A 16,117-nucleotide genomic window follows, 5' to 3' on the forward strand; every position below is an offset into this window, starting at 1 on the left:
TTACTTAAATGCACAACCAAACAGCCACGTCTTGAGTGCCTTTACAAAAGGTCGCAATTTCGACATTGCTCTAATGTATGGAGGCAATGAGTTCCACAGAATTGGAGCATAGGTCGAAAAAGCTCTACGCCTTGTAGCTTCCAGGTGTACCTCCCTCTCTAGGGCCCGGTATGTATAGGAGATTTTCCTGGGTGGATCAAGGTGACCACGGATGGAGAAAAGGAATGAGGCAGTCCCTAAGATAGAAAGGTCCTTGGCCATTTTGAGCTCTAAATGTCAGGATCAGTATCTTGTAAGAGATCCGATGTTCTATTGGTAGCCGGTGCAGTTGTTGCAGGTGTTGTTCTCACCCCAAAGGGGACTCAGAGTGGCTTACAAGATATACACACACACACACACACACACACACACACACACATATATATATACACAATATATTATATTATTAGCATAGTACAATATCCGTATTAAATATTACTATATTGTACTATACCATTATATTGTAATATTATTAGTAATATTACATGTAATATAAATATATAATTATAATATCATATTATTATTAGTATAGTACTGCATTACATTATAATATTATAAATATTATATGCATATAAGGTAAAGGTGAAGGTTTTCCCCTGACATTAAGCCCAGTCGTGTCCGACTCTGGGGGTTGGTGCTCATCCCCATTTCTAAGCTAAAGAGCCAGCATTGTTCGTAGACACCTCCAAGGTCATGTGGCCGGCATGACGGCATGAAGTGCCGTTACCTTCCTGCCGGAGTAGTACCTATTTATCTACTCACACTTTCATGTTTTCGAACTGCTAGGTTGGCAGAAGCTGGGGCTGACAGCGGAAGCTCACACAGCTCCCCGGATTCAAACCTGCGACGTTTTGGTCAACAAACTCAGCATCTCAGCACTTTAACCCACTGCACTACCGGGGGCTCCCATTATATGCATATACAATATATTGTATTACAATACTAGACGTCCCCTCCCATGTGTTGCTGTGGCCCACATTGGGGGTTCTGTGTGGGAGGTTTGGCCCAATTCTATCGTTGTTGGGGTTCAGATTGCTCTGTGATTGTAGGTGAGCTATAAATCCCAGCAACTACAACTCCCAAATGTCAAGGTTCTGTTTTCCCCAAACTCCACCAGTGTTTACATTTGAGCATATTGAGTATTCGTATAGAGTTTGGTCCAGATCCATCATTGTTTGAGTCCACAGTGCTCTCTGGATGTAGGTGAACTACAACTCCAAAACCAAAGGACACTGCACACCAAACCCTTCCAGTATTTTCTGTTGGTCATGGGAGAACTGTGTGCCAAGTTTGCTTCAATACCATCGTTGGTGGTGCTCAGAATGCTCTTTGATTGTAGCTGAACTATAAATCCCAGCAACTACAACTCCCAAATGACAAAATCATTTTTTTGAGTGAAGGACATCCATTGGGTTGTTAGGTGTCTTGTGTCCAAATTTGGTGTCAATTCGTCCAGTGGTTTTTGAGTTCTGTTAATCCCACAAACGAACATTACATTTTTATTGATATAGATTATACAGTATTACAATATGCAATAGCATTGAGCCATGGCAGTTAAATTGGTGTCAAACCGCATTAATTCTAAAATGTAGATGCACCTTCTGTCTTTTTCTGCTCCTTAATAACCATTGCCATCCTCAAAACACACACTGATGTTGCTTGGCCACACCTGTCCCAATTTTAACCTGTGAAATCTAGTGCTTTCCTATATTGCAACAGAGGGGAAAACTCAAACAAAACATAAATAAAGTCCCCTGATTCATAAAGATGTCAAACTGGGTGAACAAACACCAGCAAAATCCCCAAGACATTCAAGAAAAGGAAGAGTTGAGAAGTTCTGCTTACCGCTTGCTCTCTCTCCGAATCATCGCTTCCCCGAATTGAGAGTCTCCACTTTGCTTCTTTTGGGTGGGATTGTCCTCTGTGGTCCTTCCAGCTCCTTTAGTTCCAATGGTTCTGTTGCTGGGTCTGGTTTTTGCTCCTGGCACCACCTGAATCCATGCAAAAGCCAACCTGTATGCAGCGCAGCACAACACAGCCTCTGTGAACCAGCTGAGTCAAAACGGGTGGGTCATATGCTGATGTGTGGTTAAAAGGAACTGGGTTATGCGTGAGGTGTGTGTGTGGACTTGTGTGTCAGGAAGAGATTGTTGGGTTTTTATTTCAAAAGGCAGAACTGACTTCTGACCAAGATTCCATTGCCATTGGAAGTCTTTATTTTTTCATCCTCAGGATTTGGATGTCTTGGACCAGAGTTTCTCAAACTGTGCTTCTCCAGATGTTTTGGACTTCTGCTCTCACAATTCCTAACAGCTGGTAAGCTGGCTGGGATTTCTGGGAGCGGGTATCCAAAAGACCTGGAGGAGCACAGTTTGAGAAATACTATCTTGGCAGACATCAATTCAACAGGTGAAGTTTTCCCATTCTTTGGTAGTAATAGTCCTGCTTAAACCTCTATCCTCAAATATTTTCAGCTGCTTTCAAGATGCCCCAGTTTTACTCTTCCACTTCCTCCTTTTGTCTTCAGCTTACGACAATTGCAGCAAATCAAGTTCAATGTGCAAAAGTAATTTGTGCTCAGTTCAGTTTGTTGTTTATTCGTTCAGTCGCTTCTGAGTCTTTGTGACTTCATAGACCAGAACCAAATATGATTGACAACTGGAAACTAGAGGGAGAAAATGTGGAGGCTGTGACAGACTTTGTATTTCTAGGTGGGAAGATTACTGCAGATGCAGACTGTGGCCAGGAAATCAGAAGACGTTTCCTTCTTGGGAGGAGAGCAATGTCCAGTCTCGATAACATAGTAAAGAGTAGAGACATCAGACTGGCAACAAAGATCCATTGCCTAGTCCAAGCCATGGTCTTCCCTGTAGTCACCTACGGATGTGAGAGCTGGACCTTAGGGAAGGCTGAGCGAAGGAAGATTGATGCTTTTGAGCTGTGGTGCTGGAGGAAAGTTCTGAGAGTGCCTTGGACTGCGAGAAGATCCAACCAGTCCATCCTCCAGGAAATAAAGCCCGACTGCTCATTGGAGGGAAGGATACTAGAGACAAAGTTGAAGTACTTTGGTCACATCATGAGGAGACAGCAAAGCCTGGAGAAGACAATGATGCTGGGGAAAGTGGAAGGCAAAAGGAAGAGGGGCCGACCAAGGGCAAGATGGATCGATGGCATCCTTGAAGTGACTGGACTGACCTTGAAGGAGCTGGGTGTGGTGATGGCTGACAGGGAGCTCTGGCGTGGGCTGGTCCATGAGGTCACGAAGAGTCGGAGATGACTGAACGAATGAACAACAACAGACCAGAGTTCCCTGTCAACCGTGGCCACCCCCAGCTCCTTCAAAGTCAAGCCAGTCACTTTAAGGATAACATCCATCTATCTTGCCCTTGGTTGGCCCCTCTTCCTTTTTCCTTCCATTTTCCCCAGCATAATTGTCTTCTCCAAGGTTTCCTGTCTTCTCATGATAGACCAGCTCACCCAGAGCTCCCTGTCAACCATGGCCACCCCCCCCCTTCAAAGTCAAGCCAGTCACTTCAAGGATGACATCTATCTATCTTGCCCTAGATTGGACCCTCTTCCTTTCTTCTTCCATTTTCCCCAGCATCATTATCTTCCCCAAGCTTTCCTATCTTCTCATGATAGACCAGCTCACCCAGAGCTCCCTGTCAATGGTGGCCACCCCCTCTCCTTCAAAGTCAAGCCAGTCACTTCAAGGATAACATCTATCTATCTTGCTCTTGATTGGCCCCTCTTCCTTTTTTCTTCCATTTTCCCCAGCATCATTATCTTCTCCAAGCTTTCCTGTCTTCTCATGATAGACCAGCTCACCCAGAGCTTCCTGTCAACCATGGCCACCCCCAGCTCCTTCAAAGTCAAGCCAGTTACTTCAAGGATAACATCTATCTATCTTGCTCTTGATTGGCCCCTCTTCCTTTTTTCTTCCATTTTCCCCAGCATCATTATCTTCTCCAAGCTTTCCTGTCTTCTCATGGTAGAGCAGCTCACCCAGAGCTCCCTGTCAACCATGGCCACCCCCTCTCCTTCAAAGTCAAGCCAGTCACTTCAAGGATAACATCTATCTATCCTGCCCTTGATTGGCCCCTCTTCCTTTTTCCTTCCTTTTCCCCCAGCATCATTATCTTCTCCAAGCTTTCCTGTCTTCTCATGATAGGCCAGCTCACCCAGAGCTTCCTGTCAACCATGGCCACCCCCAGCTCCTTCAAAGTCAAGCCAGTCACTTCAAGGATAACCTCTATCCATTTTGCCCTTGGTTGGCCCCTCTTCCCCTTTCCTTCCTTCCATTTTCTCCAGTATCATCTTCTCCGAGCTTTCCTGTCTGCTCATGATGTGGCCAAAGTACTTCATTTTGGCCTCTACTATCCTTCCCTCCAATGAGCAGTCGGGCTTTATTTCCTGGAGTATGGACTGGTTGGATCTTCTTGCAGTCCAAGGCACTCTCAGAATTTTTTTCTTCAGCACCACAGTTCAAAACCATTTTTCTTCAATGTATTGTTGAAGGCTCTCATAACTGGAATCGCTGCGTTGTTGTAGGTTTTTTTGGGCAATATGGCCATGTTCTAGAGGCATTCTCTCCTGATGTTTTGCCTGCATCTATGGCAAGCATCCTCAGAGGTAGTGAGGACTTGCCATAGATGCAGGCGAAACGTCAGGAGAGAATGCCTCTAGAACATGGCCATATAGCCCAAAAAACCCTACAACAATCTATCTTCCTTTGCTCAGTCTTCCTTATGGTCCAGCTCTCGCATCCATAAGTTGCTACAGGCAATATGTTTAGCTGCAAGCATCTTTTGCACTTTCTTTTTTCACCTTGGTTAGAAGGCTCCTCAGCTTCTCGCTTTCAGCCATCAAAGTGGTATCATCTGCATATCTAGGTTGTTTATGTTTCTTCCAACAATTTTAACTCCAGTAAGCAGGGGGAAAATCTTACCCTTCCCAATATGCTCAGGCAAAGCAAACTGCTGCAGCATGCAAATCAAGCGTTCTTCTTCATGAATACCTCTCGGCATCTTGACAACACTCTGATGTTGCTTGGCCACCAATGTCCCAGTTTTCATCTGTTAAATACTAAGATGTTGTTGTTGCTTATTCATTCAGTTGCTTCTGACTCTTCGTGACCCCATGGACCAGACGAGGCCAGAGCTTCCTGTTGACTGTGGCCACCCTCAGTTCCTTCAAAGTCAAGCCAGTCACTTCAAGGATAGGATACTATCAGTCCATCTTACCCTTCCTTTTTCCTTCCATTTTTCCCAGCATCATTGTTTTCTCCAAGCTTTCCTATCTTTTCATTATATGGCCAAAATACAAATACTAAGATATGTTTTAATTTTAGGACACAAATGCTGTTTTTAAAATTTTGAGATGGTAAAGTGTTCCCAGAAACCAAGCATTCCCCCAACTGCGATCCTGCAGAAATGTTGGCTTGCAGCTCCCATAGTCCCTAAATCGTTTGTACCACTGGGGATGATGGGAATTGCAGTGTGAGACACCCAGAGGACACCAGTTTAGAGAAAGGTGGATTGGGAAGTACATACAGTTGCCTCCTCCCTTCTCTAATCCCTTCACCGCGATAGGTGAGTTGCTTAGTGCTGCGGCCAGCATTACCTATTGAACCCTATGTTTTTGCCGTTTGTTTTCATCTGTAGAATTGAGGAAGGAGAGAATGCTTTCCCATTCTGTCATTTAAAGCTTCAGCCGATGACTCCCTTGCATATCTGGCTGCTGTGAAAAGCAGAAAAAGTGGCTGTTGTAATCCTGGGCAGTTGGCAATCCTGTTCACCCAGTCAGAATTCAGAACGCAATGCCTGTTTTCCTGGAAGTTTACAACATACATTCAAATAATAGCAGCATTAAAGCAATAGTGTGTGCGTGTTTGGTGCCATTGGAAACATTCCACTTTGGGGAAAGTACCGTTTCCATAATCCCCATAGTCCCCAGGAGTTTGGAAATATTGTATTTTTGAGTACTAGCTCCAAACACGAGAGGGTGTCAGAGGGGTCGCCAAAGACCATCAGAAAACACAGTATTTTCTATTGGTCATGGGGTTCTGTGAATTACAAATCCCAGCAACTACAAATGTCAAGATCTATTTTCCCCAAACTTCATCTGTGTTCACATTTAGTCATATTGAGTATTTGTGCCAAGTTTGGTCCTGATCTATCATTGTCTGAGTCCACAATGCTCTCTGGATGTAGGTGAACTGCAACTCCAAAAGTCAAGGCCAATGCCCACCAAAGCCTTCCATTATTTTAGGGTGGCCATGGGGGTTCTGTGTGGGAAGTTTGGGCCAATTCTATCATTGGTGGGGTTCAGAATACTCCTTGATTGTAGGTGAACTATAAATCCGAGCAACTACAACTCCCAAATGTCAAGATCTATTTCCCCCAAACTTCAACAGTGTTCACATTTAGTCATATTGAGTATTTGTGCCAAGTTTGGTCTTGATCTATCATTTTTTGCGTCCACAGTTCTCTCTGGATGTAGGTGAACTACATCTCCAAAATTCAAGGTCAATGCCCACCAAATGTTTCCAGGATTTGGTGGGCCATGGGAGTTCTGTGTGCCAAATTTGGTTCAATTCCATCATTGGTGGGGTGCAGAATGCTCTTTGATTGTAGGTGAACAATAAATCCCAGCAACTATAACTCTCTAATGGCAAAGAGAGTGGGAGTTGTAGTCCAAAACACCTGGAGGGCTGAAGTTTGCCCATACCTGGATTCGAGATGTATGAAGCATATGGTGTGCTTAAATAGTTTCCTAGAAAGGTTTAGGGCAATGGTTCTTAACCTTCCAAATGCCACTAAACCTTAGTATAGTTCCTCATGTTGTGGTGACCCCCAACCATTTTCATTGCTACTTCATTACTGTAATTTTGCTACTGTTATAAATCATAATGCAGATATCTGATTCACTGGACCAACTTTGGCACAAAAACCCAATGCGCCCAAATTGTAATGCTGGTGAGGTTGGGGTGGTCACTGATTTTGTCATTTGAGAGTTGTAGCTGCTGGGATTTGTAGTTAACCTACAATCACAGAATCATAGAATCATAGAATCCTAGAGTTGGAAGAGACCTCATGGTCCATCCAGTCCAACCCCCTGCCAAGAAGCAGGAATATTGCATTCAAATCACCCCTGACAGATGGCCATCCAGCCTCTGTTTAAAAGCTTCCAAAGAAGGAGCCTCCACCACACTCCGGGGCAGAGAGTTCCACTGTTGAACGGCTCTCACAGTCAGGAAGTTCTTCCTCGTGTTTAGATGGAATCTCCTCTCTTGTAGTTTGAAGCCATTGTTTCGCATCCTAGTCTCCAAGGAAGAAGAAAAAAAGCTTGCTCCCTCCTCCCTGTGGCTTCCTCTCACATATTTATACATGGCTATCATATCTCCTCTCAGTCTTTTCTTCTTCAGGCTAAACATGCCCAGCTCCTTAAGCCGCTCCTCATAGGGCTTGTTCTCCAGACCCTTGATCATTTTAGTCGCCCTCCTCTGGGCACATTCCAGCTTGTCAATATCTCTTTTGAATTGTATTGCCCAGAATTGGACACAATATTCCAGATGTGGTCTAACCAAAGCAGAATAGAGGGGTAGCATGACTTCCTTAGATCTAGACACTATGCTCCTATTGATGCAGGCCAACATCCCATTGGCTTTTTTTGCCGCCACATTACATTGTTGGCTCATGTTTAACTTGTTGTCCACGAGGAGCATTCTGAACCCAGCTCACAATGGATCTGCACCAAACTTGCCACACTACCTACATGGAAATCCTAACAACTGGCAAACTGGGTGGGATTTCTAGGAATTGTTGGCCAAAATAGCTGGGGACCCACAGGTTGAGAATCACTGATCTAGAAGCTGCAAATGTCCCCCTATGGCAGTGGTTCTCAACCTTCCTAATGCCACAACCCCTTAATACAGTTCCTCGTGTTGTAGTGACCCCCAGATATTTGGAATTGTGGGAGTTGTAGTCCAAAACACCTGGAGGGCCAAAGTTTTCCCATGCCTCCTTTAACCACTATGCATAACTCCATCCACCTTCCCCCTTTCTTTCTTATCTGCACCTGTAGAAAAGGTGTGTGTCCCTTTAACTCCTGTCTTCCCCTCCCAAAGGGAACTTATAAATGGACCACTTTTTTCCTCCTTGGCCCTCCTTCTAATTTCTTTTAAAATTTCCTTTACTGTCTGAAGTGGGTTATTGTAGGTAGAAAAAGGGGGTTTTTTTGCATCGAATATTTGGTTTCCGTTTGGTTGGGGAGAGACGAGATGGTTAGAAAGGAGACCTAGATAAATATCTCCAATGAGCTCAGCAAATTCATAGAATAAGATTTTAAAGTAAAATAGTTCCTTGGTTATTATTATTATTATTCCTTTTTTTAAAGGGACAGGGATAAAGGAGAGTTGCTAATTGATAAAGTCGGAGGAATCAGCATTGAGTATAGGGGAGGGGAAGAATTAAAAACACAAAGAAATAAGCTTAAAAAATATAGCTTTTTGTTCTATTTGGCCCCTAATATGCAATTTAAGGGATCAATTAATGGGAAATAGTTAAACATTCCTATACTAAAAAGGACTGGGCTGTGGGCTGATGTTCTTGGTGGGTTTAGGTCCTCTTAAATTGTCCACTGCTTGCCTTTTCTACTCGCTATTTATTGATGGGGAAAGAAATGTTGAGGTTGGTTGCCAACGTTCTTCACTTTGAGTTTAGTCAACTTGAAAGACTGCGAGACTTCATCTGAAATGTACTAAACTCCACCTGAATTTGGCCAACGTTTAGCAAGTCATGTCCAACCTGGAGAAAGAAGAACTCTCCAATGCAATTGTCCACTATCTTAGAAGTCTTGGGATTCATCTCCATCCTTGGAAGACCAACCCTAGCGAGGTGAGTAGGGCAAGAGTAAACTCTTAATTAGGTCTTGTTAAAGAGCCACAGGAATGTTACTGTTTTGGATTACAACTCCCAGTGCTCACAGCCTATACCATAGTCAAATGATGGATTCTGGGAGATTTGATGCACATTTTCCATATTTCTGAGTCATATAGATGTCCCAAATGTTCTTGTCCTGGTTGGTTATTAGAACTCTTCTTTTAGTATTGATTTCTGTCTTCTGGAAATGCTCGATTAATGTGTTGTCGAAGGCTTTCATGGCCTGACTCACTGGGTTGCTGTGAGTTTTCCGGGCTGTATGGCAATGTTCTAGAAGCATTCTCTCCTGAAGTTTCACCCACATCTATGGCATCCATCTTCAGAGGATGCAAGGTCTGTTGTAAGCTTACTTACTTAGGCAATCCCTCATTGTCTGAGTAGGATAGTCTTTCAAGATCAGTGTACTACTGATGGGTCCATAGGTGACTGTGGAGCCCTATTCTATAATATAATATAATATAATATAATATAATATAATATAATATAATATAATACTAGTAATAATAATTCAATATTATAATTATAATTATATATTTACATTACATGTAATATTACTAATAATATTACAATATAATGGTATAGTGGAATATAGTAATATATACTGATATTGTACTATGCTAATAATATAATATATTGTATGAAAATATATATTGTAAGCCATGCTGAGTCCCCTTCGGGGTGAGAAGGGTCAGCATATAAATGCCGTAAATAAGTAAATAAATATTCTGGATCTGCATGTTCTCCAGCAGTGAGGGCATTGGTTTCCAGGTGGAAGGCAGTCCCGGTTGGGGTTGGCTTGACACACCTTCCTCTTGGCACGTTTCTCTTTCGCCCTCCATTCATGCCTCTTCCCATTCTACAGCACTGCTGGTCACAGCTGACCTCCAGTTGGAGCACTCAAGGGCCAGGGCTTCCCAGTTCTCAGTGTCTATCGCAGAGTTTTAAAGGTTGGCTTTGAGCCCATCTTTCAATCCCTTTTCCTGTCCACCAACATTCAATTTTCTGTTCTTGAGTTTGGAGTAAAGCAACTGCTTTGGGAGACGGTGGTCAGCATCCGGACAACGTAGCCAGTCCAGCAGAGTTGATGGCAGAGGACCATCGCTTCAATGCTGGTGGTCTTTGCTTCTTCCAGCACAATGACATTTGTCCGCTTGTCTTCCCAAGAGATTTGCAGGATTTTCCGGAGGCAATGCTGATGGAATCGTTCCAGGAGTTGCATGTGACGTCTGTAGACTGTCCATGTCTCGCAGGCGTATAGCAGCGTTGGGAGGACAATAGCTTTCTATAAAGTTTATAAAGCTGTTGGAAACTAGGAAAATTGGGTTTATATATCTGTGTAATGTCCAGAGTGGGAGAAAGAGCTCTTGTCTGTCTGGGGCAAATGTGAATGTTGCAATTGGCCACCTTGATTAGCCTTGCAGCTTCAAGTCCAGCTGCCTCTTGCCTGGGGGAATCCTTTGTTAGGAGGTTGATTATTTCATGTCTGGAATCCCCCTGGTTTTTTTAGTATTGTTTAGTGTTAGTTTTTTACTTTTTTTTAGGCCATGAAAGCCTTTGACAATACAAATTTACTTTGTATCTTTAAAAGCTCCTTCCCATCCCCTACATTTAGCAGCTGCAAGTGATAGCCGAAATTCAAAGTAAAACAAACTTTTTTTCTAACATGTAGGCAGGTGCAATGACCACTTTGAGTCCCCCTAGGGAGCAACTTGAGAAACTGCAAGTCGCTTCTGGTGTGAGACAATTGGCCATCTGCAAGGATGTTGCCCAGGGGACATCCGGATATTTTACCACCCTGTGGGAGGCTTCTCTCATGTCCCCACATGAGAAGCTGGAGCTGACAGATAGGAGCTCACCCCACTCAAGCTGCTTTGAGCTTCTTCTTTTTTTGCTAGTTGGAAACTACAGTCTCCAAGATCTCAAATTGACCAAGCCCCATACAGAATCATAGAATCAAAGAGTTGGAAGAGACCTCATGGGCCATCCAGTCCAACCCCCTGCCAAGAGGCAGGAATATTGCATTCAAATCACCCCTGACAGATGGCCATCCAGCCTCTGTTTAAAAGCCTCCAAAGAAGGAGCCTCCACCACACTCCGGGGCAGAGAGTTCCACTGGTGAACGGCTCTCACAGTCAGGAAGTTCTTCCTAATGTTCAGATGGAATCTCCTTTCTTGAAGTTTGAAGCCATTGTTCCATTGCGTCCTAGTCTCCAGGGAAGCAGAAAACAAGCTTGCTCCCTCCTCCCTGTGGCTTCCTCTCACATATTTATACATGGCTATCATGTCTCCTCTCAGCCTTCTCTTCTTCAGGCTAAACATGCCCAGCTCCTTAAGCCGCTCCTCATGGGGCTTGTTCTCCAGACCCTTGATCTATTGTCTAAGGCTTCGACTCTATTGTCGAAGGCTTTCATGGCTGGAATCACTGGGTTGTTGTAGGTTTTTTCAGGCTATAGTTCTTAGTCTGCTCAAAGACCATGTTCTAGGAGTTAACTTTTAGAACATTTACTAATAAAGGTCCTTACCTGTGAGCTTAGACAAAGTGCCTTTACCTCTGGGCTTCAGATGTATAAACTCTATCACTATGAGAAAGTGCAAAGCATTAACCAAAATGTAAAGCCAACCAACAGAACATAAAATGTGAAGAAACACAACAACAAACCCCCTGAAGATTAAATACTAGCAACATGTTTGTTGTTGCACCAAGACGGGTTTTTCAAAGGTACGCCCTTTCTTGTGGTGATGTACCTTGTGAGCTCAATCAGGATGTTTTCTCTTTGCAATCTCAGAGGGGCCTTTTGCCCCCCAATTCTCAAAGCACTCTGTGGTTGGAAGCATTCTTGTCTCAACCAAAACCTTCAAAAGTGTCTGAAAAGAAACCGTCCCTTTCCGGGAAGCGCGCATTAGCAAGGCACTAATGCTCTCTAGCAGGGAATTCTTCATCCATCCCAAACCTGGGATTTCATGGGGTGGAGCCATGCACTGGAATCATCATTCTGCAAGTAGAATCGTAATGCTATAACTGTGCATTAAGACTTAAGGCCCTCAAATTGTAGTATTGTGTGATGCCACTTTAACGACCACAGCAATATCCTTACTTAGATTATTATTATTTATTTATTTAGAGCTTTTATAAGCCGGTCTTCTCGACCTCCGAAGAGGGACTCAGGCCGGCTAACAGCAGAAAATTCAACACAAATATAGTAAACATAATAGCATCATAATACATTAATACAAAATACATTAAAATACAGATCATACAATATCATACAATTACAGAAGCCAAGTCGTCAGAATAAAATCACAAATTCATCACCATCCGCCGGTATGGTCAGCCGTTATTGACTCGATCATCATTCTGCAAATGCTATATTCCAAAGCCAGGTTTTTACCAGCTTTCTGAAAGTCAGGAGGGAAGAGGCAGATCTTATCTCCAATGGGAGAGAGTTCCAGAGCCGAGGGGCCACCACCGAGAAGGCCCTGTCCCTCATCCCCACCAAACGCGATTGCGAAGGTGGTGGGACCAAGAGCAGGGCACCTCCAGAAGATCTTAACAACCTTCATGGTTCATAGGGGAGAATCCGTTCGGACAGGTAAACTGGGCCGGAGTCGTTTAGGGATTTATAGGTCAACACCAGCACTTTGAATTGTGCTTACTTAGGCGATGTCTCGTAGTCCAAGGATGATGGTCCTCCAAGTGTAGTGTTCTGCTCAGGCATTTTGCTCAACCATTTCTACTGCTCTCTCATTTGGATGAAGATGAAGAAGCCTTATTCTGTATTGCTACAAGGACTATGTAAATTTGTTGCACTGTTGGTTTTGTTTGCAACACTGCAAGTTTATGTTTTAACCCTGCTGATAAGAGCAAAGTTTTTTCTGTTCATTTTCTTCTTGCCTGTGTGCAATGTTTGTGTCTTCTGCATTGGATCTGACTGAAACCTGCTTGAGCACAACAACCATGTCCATTCAAGTGGAATAATTCTGATATTTTCTTTTTGGATATCAATAAATAATAATAATAATTTTATCTTGTCATCAGCAACCAGACATTTGTATTACATTTTAAACAAAAACAAACAGACAGACAAAACACAGCGTTTCCAAGCTTGGTAGTTGATTAAATGTCCTTTGACCAGTATCTGGCCACTTGGAGTGCCTCTGGTGTTGCTGCAAGAAGGTCCTCCCTTGTGCATGTGGCAGGGCTCAGGTTGCATTGCAGCAGGTGTCAGTGGTTTGCTCTTCTCCCCACTTGCATGTCGTGGATTCCACTTTGTGGCCCCATTTCTTGAGGTTGGCTCTGCATATTGTGGTGCCAGAGCGCAGTCTGTTCAGCGCCTTTCAAGTCGCCCAGTCCTCTGTGTGCCCAGGGGAGAGTCTCTCATTTGGTATCAGCCATTGGTTGAGGTTCTGGGTTTGAGCCTGCCACTTTTGGACTCTCGCTTGCTGAGGTGTTCCAGCGAGTGTTTTTGTAGATCTTAGAAAACTATTTCTTGATTCAAGTCGTTGACATGCTGGCTGATACCCAAACAAGGGATGAGCTGGAGATGTCACTGCCTTGGTCCTTTCACTATTGGCTGCTACTTCCCGGCGAATGTCAGGTGGTGTGATACTGGCTAGACAGTGTAGTTTCTCCAGTGGTGTTGGGCGCAGACACCCCGTGATAATGCGGCATGTCTCATTAAGAGCTGCATCTACTGTTTTAGCGTGGTGAGATGTGTTCCACACTGGGCATGCGTACTCAGCAGCAGAGTAGTATAGCGCAAGGGCAGATGTCTTCACTGTGTCTGGTTGTGATCCCCAGGTTGTGCCAGTCAGCTTTCGTATGATATTGTTTCTAGCACTCACTTTTTGCTTGAAGTTCAGGCAGTGCTTCTTGTAGGTCAGAGCATGGTCCAGAGTGACTCCCAGGTATTTGGGTGCGCTGCAATGCTCCAGTGGGATTCGTTCCTAGGTGATCCTCAGAGCTTGGGATGCCTGTCTGTTTTTGAGATGAAAGGCACATGTCTGTGTTTTAGATGAGTTGGGGATCAGCTGGTTTTCCCTGTAATAGGCAGTAAGAGCACCTAGAGCTTCGGAGAGCTTCTGTTCTACCATCTCAAAGCTCCCTGCTTGAGCTGTAATGGCACAATCATCAGCATAGATGAAACTCTCTGTTCTTTCTGGCAGTAGCATACCAATGCCTTAAATCAAGAAATAGTTTTCTAAGATCTACAGAGATACTTGCAGGAACACCTCAGCAAGCGAGAGTTCAATAGTGGCAGGCTAAATCTTGGAACCTCAACCCATGGCTGATACCGAATGAGATACTACCCCCTGGGTACACAACAGACTGGATGACTTGGAAAGAGCTAAACAGACTGCACTCTGGTACCAGGAGATGCAGAGCCAATATTAAGAAATGGGGCCACAAAGTGGAGTCCACGATGTGTGAATGTGGAGAAGAGGAAACCACAGATTGCTTACTACAGTGCAGTTTGAGCCCTGCCACATGCACAATGGAGGACCTCCTTATAGCAACAGCAGAGGCACTCCAAGTGGTTAGCTACTGGTGAAAGGACACTTAGTATAATGCCAAGTTTTTAAAACTTTGTGTTTTTTTAAATACTGTACCCTTGGTTCGCTCCTGATATGATAAATAGATTGTGCTATAATTGTGTAGTGTGTAAGGGCCCTCGCTCAGTATGTGGCATTGGGAGAGCTGTGTTCCATTTGTGACGTGTGCTTTCTGAGTCAGTGCTGCTCAAGCTATCTGATGTGGTAGACTGGCCTTTTTTATCTCAAGTACCAGGAACTGGAACCATTTTTTGTTCTGTATTACTATCAGATTTGCATACTTTCCTGGAAATTTGCCATGGACTGGCAGCCACGAACCACCATTACTCTGTCATGGGTGAAAGTTATCTCGTCATTTGTCTCATGGTAAAGTTACATTTTCAGGCTGGAAACTTTACAAATGCTTTTGTTGTCTGCCTCCAAGTGGACTCAGAAAAATGTAGAGCCTTATAGTTGGAAAGGACCACAAAGGCTGTCTAGCCCAACTGCATTCTGCCAGGCAGGGATACACAGCTAAAGCACTCTCTAAAGATGCCCATATAATCTCCTTTGAAAGACCTTCAAAGAAAGAGACTTCATCAACCTTTAAGGCAGTCTATTCCATTGATATAAAACACTCGCAACAACAACAACAACAACAACTTATGCCATAAATACCATCTGCCTGCGACAAAGAACTGGTGGGATCACAAGCCGGAAAAAGTTACAGAGAATGAACACTTCAAGCTACTCTGGGACTTCTGGATTCAGACAAACAGAGTTTTGGAGCACAAGACTCCTGACCTCACGATCAAGTTAACAAACTAAGTATGGATTGTTGATGTTGCAATCCCAGGTGACAGCAGGATTGAAGAGAAATAACTGGAAAAGGTGACACAATATGAAGATTTAAAGATCGAACTGCAAAGATTCTGGCACAAGCTAGTCAAGGTGGTCCCAGTGGTGATCGGCACACTGGGTGCAGTGCCTAAAGACCTTGGCCTGCACTTAAACACAATCGGCGCTGAAAAAATTACCATCTGCCAGCTGCAGAAGACCACCCTACTGGGATCTACATGCATTATTTGCCAATACATCACACAGTCCTAGACACTTGGGAAATGCCCAACGTGTGATCCAATACAACAGCCAGCAGAGTGATCTTGTCTGCTGTGGACTCATCTTGTTGTGTTTCAAATATTATTATTACTATTACTATACCTATTATTATTATTATTAATAATAATATTTGGAACACAACAAGATGAGTACACAGCAAACAAGATCACTCTGCTGGCTGTATTATTATTATTATTATTATTATTATTATTATTATTATTATTATTAAGTGGGTGCAGTGCCTAAAGACCTTGGCCTGCACTTAAACACAATCCGCGCTGACAAAATTACCATCTGCCAGCTGCAGAAGGCTACCTTACTGGGATCTGCATGCATTATTTGCCAATATAGCACACAGTCCTAGACACTTGGGAAGTGTCCGACGTGTGATCCAATACAACAGCCAGCAGAGTGATCTTGTCTGCTGTGGACTCATCTTGTTGTGTTTCTATTATTATTATTATTATTATTATTATTATTAGAAACAC

At 43.6% G+C, this 16,117-nt stretch overlaps 1 protein-coding gene across 1 annotated transcript in view; it reads right to left on the minus strand.

Annotated features, from left to right (window-relative positions):
• The window catches only part of LOC137094953 (RAS guanyl-releasing protein 4-like), a 44,791-nt gene extending 42,650 nt beyond the window's left edge, over positions 1 to 2,141 (minus strand). The window contains exon 1 of the mRNA XM_067460965.1: positions 1,885 to 2,141. Within this exon, the coding sequence (XP_067317066.1) occupies positions 1,885 to 1,907 (23 nt within the window). The 5' untranslated portion in view covers positions 1,908 to 2,141. The remainder of the gene's footprint in view (positions 1 to 1,884) is intronic.
• Between the last annotated feature and the right edge of the window lie 13,976 nt (positions 2,142 to 16,117).

The sequence above is a fragment of the Anolis sagrei genome, chromosome X (genome assembly GCF_037176765.1).
Source record: "Anolis sagrei isolate rAnoSag1 chromosome X, rAnoSag1.mat, whole genome shotgun sequence".
NCBI lineage: Eukaryota > Metazoa > Chordata > Lepidosauria > Squamata > Dactyloidae > Anolis > Anolis sagrei.